Source organism: Sciurus vulgaris (genome assembly GCF_902686455.1).
Source record: "Sciurus vulgaris genome assembly, chromosome: 8".
Lineage (NCBI taxonomy): Eukaryota > Metazoa > Chordata > Mammalia > Rodentia > Sciuridae > Sciurus > Sciurus vulgaris.
Window position 1 is genome coordinate 99,276,608 of NC_136468.1, and position 27,505 is coordinate 99,304,112.

The 27,505-nt window shown below is 35.8% G+C and overlaps 1 protein-coding gene across 2 annotated transcripts in view; it reads right to left on the minus strand.

Annotated features, from left to right (window-relative positions):
- The window catches only part of VPS41 (VPS41 subunit of HOPS complex), a 161,762-nt gene that overhangs the window by 53,457 nt on the left and 80,800 nt on the right, over positions 1-27,505 (minus strand). For both annotated transcript variants that reach the window (XM_079151749.1, XM_079151750.1), the window contains 3 exons: positions 12,792-12,911; positions 11,506-11,652; positions 5,320-5,386 (listed from right to left, as the gene is read on the minus strand). In XM_079151749.1, the coding sequence (XP_079007875.1) occupies positions 5,320-5,386; positions 11,506-11,652; positions 12,792-12,911 (334 nt within the window). The remainder of the gene's footprint in view (positions 1-5,319; positions 5,387-11,505; positions 11,653-12,791; positions 12,912-27,505) is intronic.

Sequence of the window (27,505 nt, forward strand, 5' to 3'; positions counted from 1 at the left end):
ATGTTGAGACATCAATGACATACACTATCAGTTTCAGAATGAGCACCATGTGACTGAAATAAGAATTAATAAAAAAGAACATTTTTGTGCCTTGGGTTGCAGATCTTTTGAGGGTTATCAACAACTTGACCAAGTATTGACTGTACATAAGACTCTCTTCTATAAGTACTAAGAGACTAACACCTTGGTCCTGACTTAAGGGAGCTTGTGCATCTGTTATTTAAAGAAATAATTAAGGTACTGTCTGCCATATCTAAAAAATGGGAATAGATATAAAACAAGGAACAGTAAAAAGCAGGAAAATTTAGGTTAGAGAGAAATATGTGTGAGGATTGAAACAGTGGCAATAATCATGACTATAAGAACAGTGTATATAACATAAGAGAAACAACCTCTTCATTTCACTTAAACATAAAACAAAACCATTTTTTTTTAAAAAACTCTACTATTAGATAGCAAATGACAAAAATATTTTATTTACACAAAAAGATCTTTCAAAACTAGGTGATTTCACTGTGTATTTGCACCTAAAAAACATGATTTTAAATCAATATTTTTAATTATTACTGTACTGTCATCTACAGATTCTGTACATGTATTTTATTCAGAAATGAAATTATGAAATATATTGATCTGTTCTCAATAATTCAGTAAAACCTTATAATTTTCCCCAAATTTTCTTGCAGTTAATTGATGCACAATAATTGAGGCTTCTAATTTCTAAAGGAAACTACTATTTTTCTCTCTCACCGAGCTACTAAATAACATTAGTAACAATAGCAACATTAATAAAAACTCCCATTTAATGAATATGACTATGCTGAGAAGCAGTATGCTAAGTGTTTTACATTCAATATCTCTTTTCACATCATCTTTGTTTTAGAGACATACTGAAACTCAGAGAGGTTAAGTATCTTCACTAAAATGTCTCTGAAGCAGAAGGTAGGAGAAGCAGAAGTTTAAATCTTAGACAAATCACACTAGAACACATAAGTGAGAACAGAGACAGGTACTCAGGCTGAAAGCACACTGATTACCAAAAACAGAAGTTAAGGGCTTGACAACTCCTTGGTGATTCAGCCCAAGGTAGCCATGGGTACACCTCCCTTTTCTTGAATTTGTCATGCTACTCTAAGGGTAAAAGCACTGCAGAACAGAACTTGTGCTGCTGTTTTGGACACTTTTTAATTCCTTTGTTAATCCCAAAATTCCCAATAGTTAAATGTGACCCAGAAGGATTTGGATTCTTCATTGGAGTTAAATAACATGATATCCTACAGATCTTGGTATTTATGATTCTTAAAGAAACAAAAAGGAAGTATGTCAAGCAATTTATAAATAAGAGTTTCTTCCATGTACTTATATTCACTTACAGGCCCTTTATGATTGTGCCATGTCCCCACAAAATTCTAACCTCTTAGTTATCAGATAGTGGTATTTCATTATCAACTGGAAATAATGCTCACAGAAATTTCAATTAAGTTTAGACATTCTGTCAGCATGACTACTGATCAATGAAAATACATTTGGAAATCACAACATTTCAACAGCTTCAGGGCTGTGCTATGAAGCAAACATATTAACGTAAAAATGACTTTATGATGTGTGACGACAAGTCACCGAGAAGACCCAGTACGTGGAAATAAAATTGAAGAGTATGGCTAATGGACAAAATAACAAAACATTCAAATCAGACAGAAGCCAGCAGTCCCCACAGGTCACAAAACCACTTAAAGCAAGTTTAGTTTACAATTTAATTCTATATTTTCTAATCAACATTCAGCATACTACTGTCAATTAAATGACAACTCTAAGCTGATATGATTATTTCATCTACTAAATAGTGAAGCTGAACTACAGCAGAACAGAAAACCACACATTGCTAGCTCCTCAAATAAAAACACTTTGGATGACACCAGTGACTGTTATAATTGCTACTGAGACTTAGACTAAGAGGGGAAACCACGTCACATATGTGCACAAGGAAACTATCCCAGCTGTTCTGTATATCAAAGTCAAAATGATAATAAGTGGTTGAAGAGAGACATGTAGATGTAAGAAAGAATGATCTCACAGCTCTCCTGCACCATGCAAACAGATCTTCAACTTCCAGATCATCATGTTCCAAATAAATCAATTGACTGAAAACAGTATGACGTGCTAAACTGTTAAGATTATATGATCTTAATTGAAGTGAAGAGAGGTACCTTATTTTCCTCCTGCTTTCCTTTTCTTTCCCCCTCCTGGTTTCTCTGTCATTCTGTAGAGCCCTATATAGTTGTTTTATTTCAATTATTTTCTTAAACAAGCTTCTGTATGAAATCAAGACTAGAAAGTTGATCATTAATTCCTTGCATGTAAATTCTCTGTCCTTGGTAGCAGACTTCCAGAAAATTATTGGCTTCATTAACCAATAATATAAAAGCTCTCTAACTGCCATTCCACAAAGACCATGGAAAACTTTGGTGAAAAGTATCAGAGGGTTAGAGACTCTTGTGGGAATAAAGAGAGTCAAGTGAGGTTAAAATACTAGGCATGGACCAAAATGTACTTTTACCAACACAATCTGGAAGAAAGAATGACATCCAGAAGCCCTGGGTACAGAGAATGTCTTCACGGTGACTGGCTTACTCTTTATCATGATTATTTTTCATTTACAAGAGTATATCAATATTCTATTGGCAGGAATATCTTTCGTGTTGTTTTTCTGACTCTGACTTGTAAGGAAGAGTTAGAAACATTTGGCTTCTGAGAAATGTGTAGCCACAGATACTTCTTTAATCTCAGTGCCACTTCACCTTATTTATTAAAGAACAGTGGCTCACACTGTTCAAGGCTAAAGTACATTGTAATCCTGACCTCCTAATATTTCTCCTTCCCTTTATCCTACTCAAGGACTCTTATCCAAACCACTTTGTTTCCTGCTGTGGAAATGGTTTACATTCTTAAAGGTTTGCTCTCATAAGGGGGAAAAATGGTACTTAACCACTAACCATAGTAGTGAAATGTCAGTAATGTAATTCTGCTAGTACCCACACACAATCTATTTCACATAAATTACAGTACAGATCAACTGCATTTCAGTAATGTGATCCCAGGGCTCTGGACTAATAGAGCCACCACAGGGGAAACTATTAGCAGTTATATGTTGGGATGGAGATTTGCAAGTGATAATAACTAGCATGATTTAGTGAGCATTTACTAGCGCCAAGCACCATGCTAGGTACATTACTTGTGCTCTGTCTAATTCTCACAACCACCCTGAAACTTAGGTATTATCATCTGCCTATAACAGGTAGGGAAGTATGGCTCAGGGTGGTTAAGGTGTCCTACCAAGATCACACACTTCACCAAACTGCCTTGCCCCACTGGAAGCTTTCTGGTGGTTCTGCAGTTAGATTCTATCCATTTTACTGCCACAGCTGTAGGATCTTGGATGAGGTATTTATAACCCCAATGGTCAATTTCTCCATCTACAGAATGAGAAGCATACTAACTGCACTTCAAAGGGTTGCGGTGAGAATGAAGTGAATTAATACAGGTAATGCACAGAGTAAAATGTCCCTCCCTAGAACATGAGCAATATCAACTAAGGAGACAAGACAATAATCACTACATTTTTATACTTTTCCTGGCAATTTTTATATCCTTAAAAATTCCCAGCATTGTTATTTCAATACTTGACTCTATTTAAAATATGCAAATATTGTCTCTCGGGACACTATACACTGAGGTGTTCAGAGGTTTTTATTTTTTTTATTTATTTATTTTTTTTCTTTTTTTCTGGCAGGAAAGAAGAGAGATACTGAAACAATTACCTTTATCTTCTAGTTACCTGTCTTCTCTATTATCTTGTTTCTCAGCTTTTCTCAGTACTGATATGTTCTGCAGATACCTATTTGGCCCATAATCTGAGCAATCTGAACTATGTATTTATCTTTCTCTAAGGTTAAAAAAAAAAAAAAAGGATTAAAACTCCACCACCAACTTCTGACTTCAAGTACAAAACAGCCCAGAAGTAAATGCTAGTTACATTCATCATGTGGGTAATGTAGAGCAAATGATTTATTTCAGCTTTGCCTTGTTATAATGACCCATCAAATTTATAGTTCCCATCCACCATCCAAAGGGGTAAATTAATTTTATAGTTGACTTATAATATGGCAAACTTTTTTTTCTCCTCAGAGTAATTATAAAAGTAATGGCAACTCATCCCTGGCACACTTTTCTTCAAGAGTTGTTTCTCAAAGTCACTGATTCATTTCACACAACATTATTACTATGTGCCAAGCATTGTTGCAGGCGCTCAATACAGTGTATTGAGCAAAAGCAAACCAGTGTACCTTTCAATGAGGTGACAGTCTGGTGGAAGACACAGAAATGCATTAAATTATCATGTGATCACTACAACTGTAAGGCAAAGAGCGGTACCCAGTGTTATACACACCCCAAATGGAGGACTTGGCTTCATTAGGGAGATCCAGTGGGCTCTCTCAGGAATGCAACACTTGAACTGAGGTATGATTTGGAACCACTAAGGAGGAAAGAGGCAGAAAGAACATTCTAGATGGAGGAGGAGGAATTAGGGAGAAGAAAGTCAAGTGTAACAGCAGCACAAAGACCCAGGAGAAGGTCGGTAGGAGCTGCAGCTAGAGAGGCAGAGACAGCCACCACAGACCCTATAGTCTTGCAATGAGGTGTCAAGAGCTAAGGACAAGTTTCTCTTTATCTCAAGAGGAAAGGAAGGGACTGAAGGATGATGATGTGATCTGATCCATGTTCTGACTACAGTGGAATAAGAGTCATTCACAGTTGAAGAAGTCAAGAGGCTGCTGCAATGGTTCAGATAAAAGACTATGGCAGTCTGGGCTAGATCAATGATGATGAAATCAAGTATTTATAAGGTTCAAATTGGCAGGATCAGATGTCAATTCTGTGCTAGGGAAATGCATGAATTGACTCTTGCACTTCTTGCAACTAATCTGTGAGACAGGTATTTTTTTCCACATTTTACAGACAAGAATACTGAAGAATGCAAATAATTATCCCAAGTCCAGATGGTAAATAACAAAACCAAATATGAAAGCCATGGTTATTTGGCTTCAAGACAATCTACAAAATTACTGCATGAAAATAATAATTTTTTTTTAAAGAAAGGGTTTCCATAGTAAAGTTTGAGAACGTAAAAGCTTCTGATCTATTTCATCAAGACACGCAGAGATGAGTCCTGATGAGAAACTTGGCCTTAGATTTCCACTTAATAAAATGGACACTCTTTTGAAGGTTTATACTCACAGCAGACACGTGAGTGAGCCATACCTATTTCAACATATCGACTTGGCAAATCCCTCATTTCACTAGCATGCCGTTCCTTCACTGAGCATATCTGGGAAAAAAGCAAAAAACCTCACAATGAATTTTATTCATTTGATGGAAAATTCTTCATAACATTTTATTACATATATACTTTTGTTAAATTAACCATATAGCCCTAAAGATGGGCAATCTTTTTATGCAATCTATCTCATGACTTAAATGATAGAAATTAATCTGAATGACATATAGCAACCATTACTTATATTCTCCAACATTATTCTTCAACAAAGTTTTATTCAAGGGCAAAGAAAGAAAGAAAACTTTAAGATAGTTTTAATATTTTTTTAATGACCCATTCTCTGAAAATCTACTTAAAAACTATGATCATGTGCTACATAATGACATTTTGTTCTATAGCAACACATATACTGTGGTGGTCCCATAATATAACATTGCAAAGTGGTACTGTGGCCATCTTAGTCTGTTAAGTACTCTATTATGTTCACACAATGATAAAATTGCCTGTGATACATCTCTCAGAATGTACCCTTGTTGCTAGTGTCCCATGACTGTACGTGGTGGGAGTAAATAACTAAAATGCTCCATGACCAACCTGACCAATATTCACATTATATTTAGTATTTCTGATTACATTAGTAACTCATTTCACTATTGATAAATAATGTTTTGTAAAGTGGCATGTACTCTTCTTATCTCAAGTATATTATAATCAATTATCATATAATTTAAATCAGGGATTGGTAATCACACCCCAGTCCCACGCCTGGTTTGTTATGGCCTGTGAGATAAGAATAATTTCCACACCTCCTAAAGGGATAAACAAAGATGGGGATGGAGGTATTGGGGAGGAAGGTAAGGAAAAAAGGAAGGAAGGAGCAGCAGCAACAATATGTGGCCAGCAAACTCAACTTTTACTACCAGGTATTTATAGAAAGTTTGATAAAATTCATTTTGAATTATATCTATATAGTTTGTGTGTGTCTATGTGTGTGTATAAATAAAAGCTCACGTATGTGTAAATTATGGTATATCCCAATCTCCAGTTCAATATATATCTCAATTTTTATCTCAAGATCTCTTTTGCCTCTCTCTCACATATACCCGATAACACATGTGAATGTTGATATCTGTTTTAGGTGGATTAGACTATGAACCTTTTATACTTGTCGTGCTTTCTGAAGTGAATATATTCAATTTTGTAACAAACAAGAATATTTTACATAAGTTCTGCTGTTAAGACAACTTGAAATCAAGAACTGATCATATACAATTTTTGTCAGTGATGAGATGTTTTTCCTTTTCTTTCAGATAGTGATCTTTTATAGCTGCCACCCTAAGTAGAGCTACACTAAGGAAAATTCTAAATTAGAGAAAAGTTCAAAGAGGAAAACAAGCATTATTTCTTATTCCAGCCTAAAGACATCATCATAAACAAAATTCTGTATAATGGAAGCTGCTTTTATTAACTTAGCCATCTACTACAAATAATTTAAAATATTATTTAAATATTGTTCCACAATACAGTTCTTTAATGTCATTAGAGCATTTTATTTTAAGAAAGTACTATAATTGATATGATTAATCTTCTTTTTGGCCATTTGTTTTTATTTCTATCTGCTGTTATTGTAAGCAATAGTGCAATCAACATATTTGAATATTTGTGTTTCCCTAGGATAAATTCTAAGGTGCAGAACCAACAGATCGATGAGTACATACACTTTAGGTTTTTGTTTTGTGGTAATAAACAGGTGTAACTAGCTAACCAGAATTACTGCAGAACCTCAGTGAATGCATAAGAAAACTCACTTTCCCTCATATAGGACAAAAATCTATGGCTTTGGAAGTATAAGTTCCCACTTAGGAATCACTGGCTATCTTTTCCCTTGATTGCTCTTTGACATCTACCTTCTGTTCATTTCCTTCAATCTCCTGACCATTTCTCCAATTTTCCCCAATTCCTTCTCTTTTTGGTAGACTTCTGAGCTTATAAGATATCTACTCTTTTTTTTACACCTAGAAAAACTACTAATAGATCTCACACTCACTAAACAGCTGTTTGGCACACTCCACTCCACAATGCCCAACAGCTGTTTTAATGTGATGATAAGAGTACATAAGGAAGTGTCTCAGATAGTTCACAATAATAAAGCAAATATAAAAGCAATATTAGTACTTTTTTGAGCAACTACTGGGTACCAGTCCTGAGTTAAGGTTATTTTCTTGAGATTACCATGCACAAGTAAGACGCACCAAGTAAGGTTCTTTTTTATCAAAGTATGATGGGAAAGCAGAAGCAAACATTGATTGACAGGGCAGGAAGACTTCCTAGAATTTGTGACATATAGGGTGAACCAGGAGAGATAGGACAAGTGCATAAAACAATGTCAGTCTGGGGCCTTCACCTACGAGAGCAATCAGGTAGGGCAAGCAAGGGGCAGAGTTGAGGCTGGAGAGAAACATAGAGGTTGGATCATGCAAAATCTTGGAAACCGTGTTAGAGATCAGTCACCCTCTTGATAATGCAAATTCCTTAAGTGACGTATAGAGGAGACTGAAATTATCTGCTCTGTATTCTGGACTGATTATTCTACCTGTACTGTTAAGATAGAATTAAGGGAGGGTGCAAAAATCAAAGCCACAGAGACCTGATAGAAAGATGACAAGAAGTGGAAAGATTTTAGGGATGCTGACCAAACCCAGAAACTCAATTTCAACTCTTTCAACTCTCAGGTACCCTTGAAAGGCAATACTACCATGCCTAATCTAGAGACAAGAACACTGCCACTGTGACAGTGATCCAAGTCCACGTGGACCGAACAGGAAGGTCTGAATGTATTCCTCTGGCCCTGCCACAATCTCTCTCAAGACAGGACACATGGCACAACTGGCAGGTGGGCCATGGCTCTACTCCACCTCCCATCAGTTCTATAGTCTGAGATCTTATTCCAGCTCCTATCTCATAGGTGGGAAGCAGCACGTATTGGGGAAGGGGTGTAGAAAAATGCTACCCTAAGCTCATGTCCTACATAACAGCAGATCAATAATTTTAAGAGTCCTTTGCATTGAAAGGTGGACTCACACCCAGGAATATTAATCTGCTTTATCCAACTGGCTCCTCCAATTCTCTACATGGATGGATAACAGGCATCTCAACATGCACATTCCAAAACAACTCCTGCCTTTTTCCACTTAAACATTTTCCATCAGCCATCTTTTTTCACTTCGGTAAAGGTTAACATCATCTTCTACTTCCTTAGATGACCACTGACTTTTGGTTTTTCCTTACATCCTGTATCTAATTATTAATTAATACTACGGGGTCTACCCTCAAAATATATCCAATAGCTAGTCTTCTCACCAGCTCCATTATACTGATCTGAGAACATATTATTTTATTGAGTGACTGCTGCAGTAGCCTCATGTATGGTCTCCCCTCTTTCAGTATCCCTCTGCTTTTACCTCTATACAGCAACCAGTGATCCTTCTAATACAAGTAAGGTCATTCAACTAACATCATTGCTCAAAATCCTGTGCTGGTTTCCCATCTCACTAAAATTAAAGGCCAAAGACTTCCCAAAGGTCCATGAACTGTAACATGATCTGATTAACCCCACATTTCTCTCTCTACTAGCTTTATCTTCTACTTTCTCCTCCACACCTGCTCTACTGACAATAGTTTTTCTGCTATACCTCAAAAACACCCCAATCACCCCCTTAATCACCTCAAGAATCCCCACCCATGCTCCAGTACCCCTACAGGGATTCCCCTTCCAGATCTCTATATAAATGACATGGTAGTTATCAGGCCACCCTGGGACCACCTATATTACATAGTACCTATCCCCAAGTCCTTCAACATTATCCTGTTTAAATGCTCTTCTTGGTAATTTATCATCAATAACATGGTGTTCTTGCTTGTTTGATTTTGCCAGTCTTCTCTCACTAGAGCATAAACTTCCCAAGGGAAATAATATATTCATTTGTTGTTCATGTGTTTGCAATACGTACTTACAGGCACTTAGTAAATGTTTGTTGGGAAAATCTTACTATTTATTTATTTAGTGGTGCTGGGGATGCCACCCTGGTGCATGTCAGATAAATGTTGATTGTTCTCTGAGGAAAGATCACGTCTTCACTTTCTCTTCCTTCAGAACTTACCTAGATTCTGAACTGAGAAGAGCTCAAAATACAGCTGATTGAATCTCAAGGAAAAGAATCCATAAGAAATTTAAAGTACTGGATATAAATTTTATGGATCTTAATTTGGGCACAGTGAAAATGTATATATTTCCCATGGTTGCTATTAATAGACTACCACAGACCTGGTGGTTTGAAACAATAGAAATATATTCTCCTACAGTTCTGTAGGCTAGATGTCTGAAATCAGTTTCACTGGATGCATTTCCTCTGGAGGTTCTAATGGAGAAACTGCTCTTGGCCTCCTCCTGCTGATTTTGAGTTCTTGTCACCACTCCACTTCTGCCTGTGGTAGCACTGTCCTGTCTCTTCGGCAGCAGTTTCTCCCTCCCACTGGGACAGACAGGACAGCATTTAGGGCCTACATAGGTAATTCAGGGTAACCTCCCAATTCCAAGATCCTTTACTGAATCACATTTTTTGCCATATAAATACACATTTACAGGTTTCAGGGATTAGGAGCTACTCTCTTTGGGGCCACTATTCATCCTAATAGAGAAAGCATTTACAGAAACAATAAGTGAACTAACCTATAACATGCCCCTACATGCTAAATTTCCTGGTCCTTCCACTTTAGAAAATTACAACTATAAAACAAAGGAAAAAGTCACACTGTCCATTTAAGGAATGGTTAAAATACCAAGAGTATGTTTACAGGATCAGAAAATACACATGTGGGATAGAGAGACAGGACCACTTTTTTTTTTTTTTTTTAAATCCTAGATTACTGGGCAGTTTCTTTCCTGCTATCCTGAATAAGAACCAGTTTGTGTTCATATAACACATCAAAACGATTACATCACGTTCTATGTAAAAAGAAAACCTCAAGCATATCAATATAAGGGCCAGGAAGACCTTATCTCAAGTGTAACAGTGCTGAGTTTGGTAATAACAATAAATGTATTAATAATTTTTATGCATTTCCAGAGAAGAGTAAATTTTAAATAGCTATGTCTTTTTCGTGCTCCTCTACAATTTTATGATGTAACAACAATGGCAGGTAGGCACCTGCAGTATGTCAGTTTCTATGCCAAACTCTTTGCAGTCATTATTTCATTTTTTTCTCCCCAAAATTTATTAATTGGGAATCATTTTTCTGCCATTTTGCAGATAAGGACACTCAGGCTTAGAGAGAGTCACACAGAAAAAAATAAACAGAAAAGATGGAATTAACCCAAATGTCTCTCTGACTTCAAAGACTGAGCTTTTCCATTAGATTAATGTTGGGATACTTTTTCTTTTTTGCGGAGCTGGGGATCGAACCCAGGGCTCTGTGCTTGCAAGGCAAGCACTCTACCGACTGAGCTATCTCCCCAGCCCTGGGATACTCCTTATATCATTTTCAGCAAATTTTTAGTTATTTTGTTTAAATTAATTAATATATTTTCAAAGGGAAATAGTAGATACTTTGAAGTAGCTACTGTAACAGAAGCACTGGTAGGCATGAAATAAATGTGAATGAGTTTTGGGCTCCATTTTGTAAAACAGCTAAATCTCATTTACTCAGCCTCACAGGATAATTATACACCAGAAAATATTCCCAAATCTTATTACTGATAATAAGTATGGGCGTCCACTCCATCAAATTATTAGCAAGCAAGTTGGAAGATTCAGTTTTAACCTTCTTTCTCCACCATCAGTAACACAAATGAAGCTGTCAACCAGGTGCTCTATAAATAGCTACAGTCAATTGGGTTGTGGGAAATTAAAAAAAAAAAAAAAAAAAAAAGACAAAATAAGGCAGCTCCAGCCTGAGAAAAGTTTACAAACTGTTTCCCATGGCACAGAAAAGAAAGGCTATCTCATAAAACCTATACATGTGAAATAAGTTGTCTTAAATGGTTCACAAATCAAAATAATGTTCATGCAAAAATATCTGGGTTCCAAGAGGCAATTCACAAATTCATATTCCTTCAGAGAACTCTCAATGGATCTGTAACATTATGGACTTATAAGGACAAGCAAAATCACCTTGACAGAAGTTCCCCAGCCAATAATCAGTGTCACATTGTCCTTCCAGCAGAGGCTGCAGGGATACATATCTGGGCGAAGACTTATATCATCCCGGGGCACATTGGTGATTCTTTGCTTTGAGGTAATGTCAAAAATCTTCACACCCTAGAAAATGAAATGGCATTAGGCACCCTCTACTTGGAAGAAAGAAAATCTATTAACAGGCCCAGCTTCATACCACCAATAACTAGTGCTACAAAGTACTGATAGAGTTTGCAGGGCAAGGTTAGAAGCCATGTAAAGGAGACTGTTCCTGCTCCACACAAATCCCATCAGAATCAAACGCAAAGAAAACCTTCATCCTTCTTACTGCACAAAGGATTTTTGTTTTTTTAAACTGGTGGATGGCATGGGTGATTCTAAACCAACACAATGGAGAAATGTTTAGATACCAACAACTACATTTCCGATATGACAAGTAACATTTTCTAATTGTACTGTTCCAATCAAAAATGAGGTTTGGTTTTTGAAAGGGCTTTAATTCTGAAAAACCACCTATATAAAGAAAATACTACACTTGACATTTTAAAGTTCTCAAATGGAAACCTCAAGTAAGTAGCTAACTGCAAATGAGCCAAGAGACCATAGGTTTGTTTCTCTTTCTTGTGACCCAGAAGAAGTACAAGTCCTGAGTAATGAAGTGAATTCTGGGAGGATTTCTACCATTTAACCTCATTGGAACTGACTAACTCAAAAAGATAACTTAAAATTTCAAAAGACATGCCAAATGTAAAAAAGTCTACTCAAAACTTTCTACTGGCCCCAGTTCCTATCAACTAAACTCTATGTAAGTGCAGCACCAAATATTATGAGCCTTTCTTAAAGGTAGCCCTAGATTTTTGCTTATGATTATATTGGGAGTAAAAGAGAAATCAGCAATATTCTGCACTTGTTTCATATCAAGTGTTCCTTGCCCTCGGCCAATAGGCAAATGGTATTTTCAAGACCACATTCCCAATGCAGCCCTTCGATTATTAAGATTACTTTTCATTTTCTTGGTTACTCTCCATGCCTCAGGTTTCTTACCCTAAAATAGAGTCCAGAATATGCTGGGAATTACTGTATTATGAAAGTCAAAAGCAATCTAACATCTTTAACTTCTTGGATGATATCACTTGCCACTTGTTATCTTTTAGAAATGACCACTGAAAGAAGTAAATCTCTCTTTGTCACAGCTCTATGAATTTCGCCACTCTTTTGCCACCAACGAGGAAGGTGCTTACGAAGGTGGAGACTGCATTTACCATATTATTGGCCCAAGCGATCAGATGGCCTCTCCACTTCACACTCCGTATGTTCCCTTCCCCTTCGTGCAGAACCAAAGACTTCCATCTGTTCATCCAGGACCGTTCAAAAAGCAGCAACTGGGGTCACATAGCATAAACAAAGACTTTTCAGAAACTGAGAATAATAGAGATCTTACTTAGTATTCTTGTCCATCAATGTGACCAAACAACCAACACTCAACTCAATGCTTTATTTTTTTTAATTTTAATTTTTATGTAGACTTATAGCAGATGATTTCCACTTTGGAAAGCATTCCCCACACATCTTATCCTGCCTAGGACTTTGTTTAAAATGGATTTAGTGCTCATGTTACTTCAGAGCCACACCACAAGATGGCACCAAAATATCAAGGTTCATGGAAAATAATGCACATCTAATCAAAAGATTTGTATCCTAAAGTTCTTCAAATGGTGGCTAAGGAACTAATTTATTTTGTAAATTGAGAAATCAAAATCTTGTAAGTTTTTCATCAAAAATAAGATAGTCACAGATTAAGCTGTAATAATTAAAGCAGTGTTGTATTTTTCCTGAGATAAATAATTTGATAATTACTTTTAAGCAGTAATTCATGTTATAAAATAAGGGAAATTTGCTTTAGGATTTAGCTTTTTTTTAAAAAGTTCAGTAGCAAGAGCCTTTGTTTTAAAGGGGAAAAAAAATCTAACTGGAAAAAAATGTTGGAAAAATTTTAATACAACATACAACTGGTCAAAAACTTCTATTACTGAATATGTAGCCTTAGTAATTCATGTATTACTAAGGACACAGTAAAATATTTTTCTTGATATATCCAAATTAAATTCTTTAAGAAAACATAATTATACAATATACTCAAGGCATGTAATCCTGAAATACATGTTGATCCCTTAAAAGCAATTGCTGATAACAGATTTCAGAATTTTTAAAAATTCCTATCATTAGAGGCAATTTCATTTCACTACAGTGTACTTTTTCCCCTTACTCCAAAACAGGACAGGGAGACACAATAAGGGAAACAATACATTCACATTCTATTTATATTTCCTACATCATTCTCAATACTAGGTTCCTATAGTCATAAGAGGCACCAAAAAGAAAAATTTAAAATTAGAGGCCATCTTTATAAGCTGAGTATAGTCACTTTAACATGCTATAAATGTCTGGAGTTCTCTAGTATCCATGGAAAGTTGTGGCTTCCCCAAAATCCTGCCTGAGAAGCAGCTGGCCAGTTAGATATCAGGATGCCAAAATGTACCCCGACCCCTCCTCTGGCCCCCACTCAATGTAAGGGGGATGAGTGGGGAGGGCAGTCATTCTCTACGGCAGCGTGCCGCCCACCAGCACCCCAGCAGCACTCCACTGGTCACTTGGGGAGCACAGCTGGGAAGGAAAGAAAACATGCTGGCACAAGAAGGGTATCAATGGACAGATTCAGTATCTGAAAATAACGGGAACTATCCAGAGAATAAAACAAATCTCCCATTCCTGACTCCACAGCAACAGATGTCAAAAAAAAAAAAAAAAAAAAAAAAACAGAAAAGGTGTAAAAAAATTAGTTCTCATTATCTTTCTCAGATGACAACAGTATTAAATAATAACCAAAATACTCTGAGTATGAGAACACATATATACTGAATCTTCTGGGGATGTAATCAAAATTTTTAAACAGGAAAAAGTTAATAGATCTGAAAGTTAATAATGAACAAAAACACGTGCATGTGCTGGCCTCATGAAGCAGAACAAAAACACTTCATCAGGTGTACAAAAATAGAACTAAATAAATGGGAAAAATATATTATGTTTCTGGGTAATAAGACCCAAATTCTCACTGAAAAGCTTAAGTTTCATTAAGTTAACCTCTAATATTAATGTAAGCTTCCCCAAAATCTCAAAGGAATTATTTCTAGAATTCTGAAAGTGCTGAAAATTCATTTGGAAAAAAATGTGAGAATAGGAGATTTTTTTGGTGGTGGGATGGATTGTCAAAAGATAGTAAGACATTTTATAAAATTAATATCCAAAAAGTACAGCCAAAAATAAAAAATAAAAAAGTACCACACTGATTGTAGAATTGAAAGACGAAGGAAAAAGAAAAGAAAGAAAGAACAAAGATGAATCAAAGTGACAGTCAGGCTGGGAGTGGGCATGAGCTGTGTGCAAGGGAAGAGAAACTACTGGGCACCTTTTCCTGGAGAATTCTTTGGCATTATGAACGCAAAGTTTTAAAAATGACTGCAGGAAGCCCACATCTTGGAATTTATGCTAAGAAATTATTAGAGTGAGTAAAGTATGAGAAGCTACCTACAAAGGCTAGAAATGCACTGACAACTGGGTAGTGATTGAGTATAAAGTTGTTGGAGCTGAACAACTGAGGACAATGCATCCATTCTTAATGATCTTATGTGTGTATATATCCATTAACTTAAAAAATATCAGGGCATTTTAAATAAAAAGGCAGATTCCAAAAAGGTATTACCTATGATACCCCTTAAATAAAATATGAATATGTATCCATATGTAGATGATAAAAATATGAAAGATGCATTACTAAGTCATCATAACTCTAAGCAATGCATGACAGATTTTTACTATTTCTATTTTACAAAGTATTCTTCACTGAACATGTGAATTATTTTTACAATGTTAATACACCAATAAGAAAGAGAATCCATTCTTTTATTTTTACAATTGGGTTAATTGAGGGAAAAAGTTAAAATGAAAACAATATAAAAAAATTCACTGGAACTTGATGAAAGAAGGAATGTTTTGAGGCACAGTGAACATGTATTAGAATTAACTTACACAAACTATACCTACATTTAAAAAAATCACTTTTTTGAAGAACTGTTCATAAAACCTTCCAAACAAACAATGCCAGACAAAATCCAAACTTCCTGTAATGAGTCATTTCTGCTGCAGTTGGAGTGCTTCTGGTTATAGGAAGAGGTTGAGGCTGACAGGGCCCTGGCTTTCCTTTGTCTCCAATGGAGCTTCAAGGAATACTTCCAGCAGAGGGCAGGAAGAAAAGCAAGGACAGAATTCTGAAATCAGTCCATCTCAGGGTTGTTCCAATAACCTCAAGGACCCTGCTCTGATACAGAGTTAAAGCAGAAAATAAGCTTCTCCTTCAACGACAGTTTGTAGTACAGACAGGCAAACACCATTCTATACAACTGACAGATGTTAAAAAAAATAAAATTAAAAAGTATACTAACTTCTGTGAATCTATCAAATTTTAACTAATTAACATTACAGTTTATACATCATTCATATTATTTTCTGATGTTTTTTGGATAGTGGTAAGTTTCCATGATTTTACCTTCATATTTTACGGATGAAAAATAAACTATTTATAAACAAACAAGCTTAATATGTTAGGGTATGTCATCATTTAGAAGTATTCTTTTGGATGTCAAATAATGTCCCAGTTTCTTATTTCTGTATATGTTTTATGGTCATGCTGGTTTTATCATGGCACAGTGAGTGTCATGTTACTATCCTGTTCACTGAGATCAGTGAGTCAATCCTATTTCTTTGCCTCTCCCCAACAGAATGTAAATGCATTGGAGAAAGGAACCATACTTTATATTTTGCTAGAGACATAATAAATTTTTAAGACATTAATCAGGCTTTCCTAGGTCTACTTATCTTAATCTTGGAGTGTGTGTGTGTGTGTGTGTGTGTGTGTGTGTGTGTGTGTGTGTGTGTGTGTGTGTGTGTGTACATGTTGCGTTTGCTATAGGGGGATCGATGTAATTCTCCCAAACCCTTCAGTTAGTTCCCTAGTCTCTTTAGTTAGTAAATGTCCTCAAATTACTTTGAACATACTGGAATCTGCCATAATCTCAAAATTTAAAGGAAAAAACCTGAGAATGATTCATATAACTAACACATCTTTGATTTCAAAAAGGGTTTTCTTATAATGATCCTACATTCAACTCCTCTAGTGTCAGTTTACATACCCTTTGTTCAAGGGCAGAGGATATACCTGTGGTACAACTTGTAAAAAATTTGAAAACTGCTTTTAAGGTCAATCATCCCCTATCCGTTTTAAGTGATTAGAAGCTCTATTCCAGGGATGCAAACTGGCCACAGACTTGACCTGGATAGTGATGACCTGCCTGCCTTCAGGAGGTTCTCTGGATTGCCACCATAATCATTTCTTCTAGCTCTACAGCACCTAACCTGCTTTCTCCTCTACATCACCTTCTGGCCTGCTAGAGATTGGTTTCTGCTCTTCCTCTCCACCCTACTTTTTATTCTTTACTCACAAGTCCAATTTTCCAATCATTGCATAGGATTATAGGCTAATAATTGTGGAATCAATCCACTGGTGTTTTCATGCAGGATTTATAATATTAGATCCACAGAATAATACAGAGCTTCACATAAAAGGGAAAAGGACCAAATGATCCACTCTCCATTTGTTTTTTAAATCCTAATCTATGGGAATTTCAAGCAGAAACACATTTTCTGGCAAGAATGGCAAGGAAAATTCTCCTTTGGTAATTTAAGGAAAGATAAACTACTTTTCTTACAAACATACTACACTAAATTAACTACCACAAAGCTATCTGCCTCTATTTCACTGACATTTAATAAAATCCATTTCTTTCTTAGAGTCATAAAACTGCCTAGAGACCTACTGAGCATGAATGTTCTACAAAGCATTTTAGGGGGTAAGCCATTGAGCGAACTACCCTTAAAAGCAGCTGGTTAATTTATTTGGTTCATCTTCCACATCCTGTAATATTGAATTGTCATTATCACAATACCAAGAGCAATTTAAGCTCAATGGGAGCTAAGTACACAGAAAGGAAAAGCTGTTTCCAAGAGGTTTGGGTTTTTTGTTGTTGTTGACGATGGAGAAAGTATTTTAGGGCTTTATTTCCCATAAATCCACATTCTGGCAGTCAGCACTCTCTGTACTTGTATTTCAATAGAAGCCCTCACATCCCAGAAATACACTTTATTCTCCTATGTTTTGTGCTGATAAATCTATCTAGTGCTTTCCTACACTGCAGAGAGGTATAAGGATGCACATTCCAGAATCTCTCGCATGTGCAGCAAGAGTCCTATCAGGCTATAATAAAGCCACCAATTATTAGAGCCTAATGCCTGTCATTACCCATTACCCACTCTTCCCTGATGGAGGGAAGGAGCATGATTGGCCCTGTTTTAATCATCCTGTGATCTTTCGAGTTTATGAATCACTTGATTCCTTCAGGCTTTCTCAATACTGGCAATGCTGCTTGCTCCGAGAAACACAAGTAAGTAGAAAAGACTGGGCAGAGGCACCAGACCAGGGAGAATGTGAGATATAAGGTATGTTACTATGAAAAGGACTACGGGACTTGGAAGAAAGAAACTTCATGACAGAAAATCTCTGCTAGGTTAGAGTAGATGCTGGAACTCAAGATAACAAGTAGAGAAATGAAGAAACATGAAACCCAGCAAATCAGAACATACCCAATAAGACAGTCTCAGTAAAAATAGACAAAAGGCACAATGATGGGGAAGGCCTGTCACTGAAGGACTTAAATATACAAGATTTGAAGATTTTGAATGAAAATTAAAAGGCACTGAAGACAAATGAGAAAAACAGAGAACATGGAGAAGATCCATATGGTGGCTGGCTGCTCACAGCAAATAGGAGTCTAGAATCCCAAGAGAGGCAGGAGTAACCAAGAACCTCGGGGAAAAAATAAGTACCTTTTTCTTACTTCCTGCTTTGGCTCAGGACCAAAATTTAAAATGACAGCATTTTGAAACATCATCAGAAGTTTTACTATTTCCAACAAGGAAGAACATAAAACATGTGGGAAGAAAGAGGGAATTTCTCAAATATATTGTTGCTTTAAATTCAGGGGTTATTTTTCTAGACATGTTATAATCCAATTTCCCTTTCCTAAGGGTAATTTGACATGTTTAAAAGAAGTTACATACAAAGTAAATACTGCTACCATGGAAAGTCTAGGTACACATAAGGATTTTCAGAGCCCAGGTGACTGGCCACTTGCTTATAACCAATATGTGAGCACACAAGATTGCAATGCAATACGGACTTTGGACAAGTCCTTAAAGTTAACTAATCTTGTGAAAACTATGTAGACAGAGCAATTCCATGAAATTTAAAATACACTGTACCATGTAAGGTAAGAGCTAATTTATCAACCAAAAAATCCAAGCTATGGGGTCATTGTGAACAATTTGAACAAAAGAAGTTAAACACAAGGGGTGCCATTTATGAGAAGTTTCCTTTTTATTAAAAAACTAGAGATAACAGACATAAATCTATATATCTACCTATGCACCTATATGGGTTAAGCAATTAACTATATCCAATATGTGAAGTAGGCTCCTATTTAAACTAGTAATATACAATTTCTGCATATTCAAACTCACATTTGCAAATATGACTTTTACAAATGATTAGAATGTGTATCAATAATTTCATCATTTTAAAGGACAATCTTCCCTATGGATGCTACAGGTTTAAAATAGCTGGTTATTAATGCCAAACACTCTGGGTTTGTCTTTCAGTCTGCCAGGGCTGGGCTGAAGATCAAACTCCTTCAGTAGTAGGGTTGAGAAAACACAAAAGTCATTCACTGGATGATTAAACTTGAATTTATGTCCTGTGCAATTAATAAATATTTCTAATTTTAACATTATCACAATTATAGATGGATGATCAGAGGGAGATACTTGCACAGTTATTGTACGAAAAAGAAATACAAAACTGCTGAATCTTGACTAACATAAAAAGTTATCTGAATACATGGGTTTATGTACTTGAACAAGCCCTTCATTCAGCTCAAAGTAGACAGAAAAAAAATAAAGATTAGGACACTATCTACAGAAGCCACATCAAATAAATCTGCCCTCACATTTTATAATGACACTTTTGTATCACCATGATGAAAAACAGGGATTAACTGAGTGCAATGGTTAGTCAATGAGAGCTTCCATGGGAGTGGTAGAACTGAATGGTTCTGGGTCAACTCGCATCCACAGGGTAACATATAGTCATCCTCTCCCTACACACCTCAGTGTCTAAAGTTTCATTTAGAGTCCTAATGTCTCCCTGGAAACACAAATAATTATTTCAGAATTAGTCAAAACCGGAGAAAAGGCAGCAATAATTTTTGCTCAAACTGACAATAAATATCAAGTCAACAATCTTCAGGATTCTGTGGTAGTATTAAAAGCTTCCCTGAGCAAAGGATATAATCAGAAAAAAAAATCACAAGAGAAGATACAAAAGTCACCAATAAATAAAAATGTTTGAAATCTCTAATAATTAAGACACTGAAAATATTGGCAAAGAGGATACAGTGAAACAAGTATCCACACACAGCTGGTATAAACTAGTGTAACTTTTCTGGAATACAATTTTACATGGCAGTAAGCATGAAATGCCTAAAAAATAATCATAACCTTTGACTCAGTAATTCTAATCCTAGGAAAATATTCACAAGAGCAGACAAAAGTTCATGCCCCAAATTTTCTAGCTTCATTGTAGCATGATTTTTGACAATCAAACACTGGATATAACCTAAATGTCAAATAACAGGAGAATGACTAAGAAAATCAACTAGATCCACAGGGTAGAATATTATGCAACTATTAAACAATACTGAACTAAGAACAGACTTCAATAGGTAAGGAATTTCTTATACTACCCAATATTAAGTTAAAATAAGATCTAAAATAGTTGAGGTTACCAGACACAAATAATATTGGTTTGGTGTATAGCCTTCCATGAATATACCCACAAAGATAATGGCATTTCCATACACACAAAAATTGCAATCAGACCATACACCTTGGTAAGGTATCCTCGACAGAAGCAATCGATCAAATGTTGGGCATTTGTTTGTTCCCACTGAAAAAGAGAAAAGTTGACATCCAGAAGTTGCCCTAGCATTCACAGATAGGCCTTGATGTTTTCCTGATGAATATAAACAATTTCATGGAACACCAATATCAGACAAGGCCACTCTGTGACCATGAAGTTGATCAAGACAAAATAAGACCACTTCATAATCATGTCTCAATAAATATTTTCCAAAAATAATCACACAGCCATCCTGGTTAAAATAAGAAACTGCTGCTGCTTTGTCAATTTTAACTTCAGCATTGGCTTAGTCTTTTATATTAATTTGTACCAGGGAATGAATTCAGGGGCACTTAACCACTGAGCCACATCTCTAGCCCTTTTTTATTTTTTATGTAGAGACAGGGTTTCACTAAGTTGCTGAGAGCTTTGCTAAGATGCTGAGGCTGGCTTTGAACTCATGATCCTCCTGCCTCAGCAATTACAGGCATGTGCCACCATGCCAGCTTTTCCTAGTCTTCTGGATAAGATTTATTAAAATATCCAGGTATACAATTAATCTTGCTTCCTGACAGCATGCAATCTGCAGCAAACTCCTGCTTCCTTAAATCTCCCCCAAATCATCTCCCAACAGTCTCAATTCTACAGTACCTTTTCCTTAGCATCCTCTTTCTAATGCCTACAGGGAACCTAGAGATCTTTGGTTGCAGGACACTGACAAAGCTAATTCACAATTATTAGACATTTGGTTTATTCCAATTCTCACTGTTACAACATCAAAGGGGAATGGTGGCTGAAAATGAACTTGAAAATTAGAAGGAAAAACGAACAAACAAACAAAAACAACCAAGGTGGGGTGACTCCAAAATGCATAAACACAATGAAAAATTACAAGATGACCTCACAGTGAAACTTACATATAAATACACTTTTTTTTTCACTTTTAAAAGACTCAGAAGACTCAGTTTTCTACCAAACACCATTCTGATTAATTAATGATCTTATTAACTACATTCTACCAATACTGTCCCACTTAAGATTCCTTTGGAAACTCACCACTCACCATTCCTGAACACAAGAGACTATGTATAAAGCACCTAATGTGGACCCTGACACAAGGCTGTGTTCAATATTCCTGTGAAATAAATGATTTAGTTTGTTTTAGTAATGCCAATTAACAATGATTATAATCCTAACACTATGCTTTATATAGAGCCTCATTTAAGAAAGAAAGAGGGGGCTGGGGGAAGGGCTTAGTGGCAGAGTGCTTGCCTAGCATTCACAAGGCTTGGGGTTTGATCCCCAACACTGGAAAGACAGAAAAGAAAGAATAGTGTGAGGGAGGGTGGGAACCTCTCAGTATTAACAATAATCAACTGGTATTAAAAGATGGTTTGATTGTTCCAGGAATAGACAGTGGCCTTAACATCAGAGTTCAAGTAAAAGCTGCAATCAATGCAGTTAGTTAATATTACACAGGAAAAAATTAGCTGAACTCATTAAAGAAAAAAAGTGTCTTCTTAACAGGAATTTTTGATGTGTATGATTTAAGGGAATGTAAGAAAAAACAAAGTTCCAATGGATACATTTCCCTCACACCATCTCTTATAGGCATCAAAGAAATTGAACATCCTACATAGTGACATCAAAAAAATACACCTGATATTTGAGATAAATGAAAAATTATGAAAGCAATGAAGAATGCTTACTTTTGATATTGTAAATTATTTTTATTTTAAGCAAAATATTTCTATTTTTAGGCTTAATCAGTCTAGAATATACAGAAACTCTGCCAAAATATACCTTAACAACAGAGTTAGTTACTTTATGATCTAGTTTTACATACCTCAAAAGGGTTTGTGAAAGTTATGTTTGAGTTTTATTTCCTATTAATTAAAGGTAATCAATTTTGGTACATTGAGAGCATGAAATGAATTTCTAGGAATGGAACCACAATTTGTAATACAGTATGTAAAAGAAATAAAAGTATTTATTTAAAATTGTTCAACACGTAACCATTAGGACATATATTTTATGGCTGCCTGCAGTTTAACATTGAACTGACTAGGAAACCTTAAGACACATATTTTTAATTTATAAAAATATGCAGGGGCTTCACTTGAAAGTTACCATTGTAACATCTGTGTGATTAAAGTGTGCATATATAAGAATGCCCATGACCAAGTAACTGACAATTTGCAAACATATCCTGGAGAGCCAAAGGTTGTGCACAGCAGACTTTTAGAAAGGAATAATGTTAAAATCCTTCTAACCCTAAGAATTCCCAATTCCAAACTGAAAATAAGCAAACACATAAGGTAGTACCTTGACATTTCATGTTCAGTGATCACAGTGATAAGAAAAGAATCCTTGATCAATCTCAATTCTAAAAATACTCAGCTGGGGCTGGGGGAAATGGAGAGATGTTGGTCAAAGGGTACAGATTTTCAGTTTTAAGACAACTTCTGGGGATCTAATGTACAGTATGGTGACTACAGTTAATAACACTATTTTGGACAATTGAAATTTGTTAAGAGAGTAGACCTTGAGTGTTCTCATCACAGTCAAAAAGGTAACTGTGAGGTAACATATGTTACTGACACTGTAGCCACTGTTTCACAACATACACATATCAACTCATCATACTGTACATATTAAACATATGCAATTTTTATTTGTTAATATACTTCAATAAAGCAGAAAAAAATAAAAAATAATTTTGAAAAAATTTTTTAAAATTTGTACTTTTAAAAGAAGCTGCTCCTATTGAATCTCTTTCAAAATGCAATCTTACTTGAGAATCACCACTGGAGGCTTCCAGAAGCTGGCTGATGCTACCGTCCCTGTCCTTCAGGTAAAATTTGCCAGCAGCCTTCAGCCCTGAACAGTCAAGTACTTCTCATTTCATTCACACAGGTTCTCTCACTTGCTGACTGACATTTTCTAGCTTACAAAGCAACTCGTCCCTGCGGTCAGGTCCCCTTATTCTATCCTAGTATACCACCAAACAGCTGACTATCTCATTTCTAAAATGAACTTCACTGAAAACAGAATCACGACAATTTAAAAATTTGTCAAAGTAGTAGAAACAGTTATTATGAACTGCATAGTTCAAAGGTAAAGATTATATGAACCTGAGGTTTATCTTGCTGACAGAGAAAGTTGTATAATTAAAAATAAAAACAGATAAGATCTACTTGAAAAACAGAACTTCATTTGTTATGCTCATGTATTAGAATTCTTGCTACACATGAAGGCTACACTTTAAAAAAGTCCATAGGTTCATGCATTTGAAACCTCTCTCCAACGGCACTTTTAAGAGATGTGCTTCTCCTTTTCTTTCTTTCCTTTTTTTTTTTTTTTTTCCCAACATGGAAACAAAACAGAATTTAGAATAAGCTTTTTATGCTCATGTGTCAAGCAATAGAATCCATAAATACAGCTCTGGCATTCAACTACTAAGAAGTTACCTTGAAAATATAAAATAAAAGTTTATGCCAAAGAGAAGTAGAGCCTCCTATTCCCAGTCCTTCATAGATAGCTATCTCTAAAGACCTAAGCCACTAGAACCTTAAAAAGGAAATATCAATAAATGTGTTGAACTACAGTTTCAGGATTTTTTTTTTCTGCTACATTGCCATTTTGCAGCACTATTTTAAAATCAATGTTCTAATTACTTCAATTTCTTTTATGGGAATCAAAAACATTAATAATAATAAAACAAGTAAAATATTAACTTGGACTTCTCTCAACTGGTTCTTTGAACGAGATGAATACCTCATTGTAGGACCTTCATTTTCTTACTTAGCTCTTTTAGTCTCTGTGCTACTGACCCACTGTTTACAGAAGTTTGTATACAATTCTAAGGATCATAGAACAGATGATCAGTCTGTACATCGGTGTTCTTAAGGGTTAAGAATGCCTTTATTCCATACTACATTTTCATTTGGCTAGTCTGCTCTAATTTGTTTGAAGATTAAATTGTTTCTTAAAGGCAGAAGGTCAATGACCTCAGTCATATGTTGTCTGTCTTCATTCTCATTTTTCTCTATGTGATCTGTTACCTACTCCAAGTAAAGAAAGTCTTGGAATTCACAACTATGATTATTGCAAGGTTTACAACCATTTGCTAAATGCTGGCATTTTCTCAAACTTGTTCTGCTTATGGTGCTAGTTTAAAATTGCAATTAAAATGATTAGCATTTCAACTGGGTCAAAGTGTCTTTGCTTTTCTCATTTTTCAAAGATATAAACTTCCGTAACGCAGTTATAAAAGAGTACCTCCTCTTTGCTAGCACTTTCCAAGTGAAACAAATCATTTCAGAATAGTCCTCCTTTCTTAATATTATCTTCTAAAACCTTTTTTAAAATCAGATATATTCCTTAATGAAATTATGTTGGGGGCCGCTGCCCTGTAGGGCCTGCAGTGGTGGCTGGCCTCGCCCTAAGATGGCGCCGAGAAGCCCAACTGCAAGAAAAACAACTTTAAGGAAGTGCTTTCTATTGGCTGACTGATCTCCTCCACGTCTGTGCTTAGCTCGTGATCAGTACATGTCCTCATTACCCACCATTAAGTCTCCACGAGCCAAACGCCTGACCCGTTAAGGTGATTGGCTGTTATATCCCATAAAGCTGCGTACTTTGCGTGGCGGCGGGAGTGAGCAAGGCAAGGAGGGCAGGCAGCAGCTGCAGGAGGAGAGAAGAGGAGAGGTGGCCAAGGCGCGACGAGAGAGGAAGAAGAGAGAAGTGGCAGCTGCATGAGAGAAAAGGAGAGAGTGAGCTGCGCGACAAGAGAAGAAGAAGAAGAAGACGGCGGCGGTGGAGGAGGAGGAAGAACCAGGCACTCGGCTCAGAAGCTCTCCCATAAAAATAAAGACCTTAAAACTTCATTTGAGAGCCGAGTCTTCATTGTACTCGCTGGATGAGACAAAATTAGAAGAACACTTCCTGAAACATCTTGAACAAAATAAGCAGAACACACTAATGTCAAAACCATGCACTATGATTGATCTTTAAAAGTGCATACCATACACATAGAGAAGACACTGGAACCACACCAAGATAGTATGCGTTTTGAAACTCTAACTGTACACAAAGATGTCATTATAGTTTATCAAATAAATGTTACTTTTTACTACTAAGTATGTATTTACATAATAAAGACATAAGTCAATAGTTTGCATGCTTACAAATCCTTAGAGGAAACACTTAGATTTTTAAAGCCTCTAATGTAAGTTGGAGAAATTATAATGGCTTTTTAAAGGAAAAGAACTGAAATTCAAAATGTTCTAAGAGTAATTATTAACTTGTTTGCCATACTGTAAGTAATTATAGCAAACTTAGTGGCTCTAAAATGCAAAAGGTGGAGCTGGAAATGTCCTTCAGTAGGGCACTTACCTAGCATGCATAGGCCCTGGGCTTGATCTTCAGTACAATAAAATTAAATAAACAAAACCTAAAAGGGATGCTGGCACAAGGATAGACATACAGATCAACAGAACTGCAAGTCCAGAAATAAACGCTGACATTTATGGTTAACTGATTTTTCAACAAAGGGGCCAGCACAATGGGGAAAGAACACTTGTTTCAGCACATGGTGGGACAAATGGATATCCACATGCAGAAGAATGAATTTAGACCCCTACCTTACACCATGCACAAAAATGAACTCAAAGAGTAGATCCGAGACCAAACTTAAAAGTTAAAACCGTAAAATTCTTAGAAGAATACATAAGCATTAATCTCTGTGACCTTGATTTTGGGTATTTTAGATGCAACTTTTACACTTCTAAGGATGTCATCAATAATGTGAAAAGGCAGCTCAGAGGCTGAGAAAAAATATTTCCAAATCATAGGACTGATAAGAAACATACGTCCAGAATACATAAAGAATGTTTACAACTATATTACAAATAACACAGTTTAGAAATTGGCAAAGAATTTAAATGATGTTTCTCCAAAGGAGACATGCAAATGGTTAATGAGGACATGAAAGGAGATGCATGACAAAATTAAGTCATTAGAGAAACAAGTGAGAGTCACAGTGGTATACAAGAATGGCTATAATCAAATAGATAGATAAAAATGAATGTTGGAGACAAAGTTGAAAACCTGAAACCCTCAAGTATTTCTGTAGAAGATGTAAAATGGTACAATAACTTTGAAAATAGTTTGACAGTACCTCAGAATGCTCACCAGTTACCATGATTCAACAATCTTGCACTTGAGAAATGAAAACACAGAGTCACAAGAAATTGCATAAAATGTTCATGGCAGCATTATTCATAATTACCAAAAGGAAGAACCTAAATGTTCATCAACTGATAAAGTAGATAAATAATAAGATATATCTGTAAAATAAGATTTGTTCATCCAAGGAATGAAGTATTGATACACGTTACAACATACGTGTGCTAAATAAACTAATGAAAAAAAGCCAGATGCAATACCACATACTATGATTCCATTTATAAGAAATGTCCAGTGTAAGCGAATTTACAGATAAAGTAGATTGGTGGTTACCTAGGGATGGAAGAAGGGGAGAAAAGATGGTGGGGCACAAGGATTATAGGGAATGAAAATGTTCTAAAATCAGATTATGCTGCTGCTTGCACAACACTATAAATATAACTAAAAACTACTGAACAGCATACTTTAAACTGGTGAACTTTATGGTATAAAATTATCTTTCAATAAAACCATTAAAAATCTAAAAAAATTACTTAATATCATTGACAGCGATATGTATAATCACATGATTTTGCACTTCAAACTATTACACATGTACTTTTATCAAGCCCCATATACCGTCTTGTATTTAAATATTTAAGATTACTGTATTTTTTTAAGTTA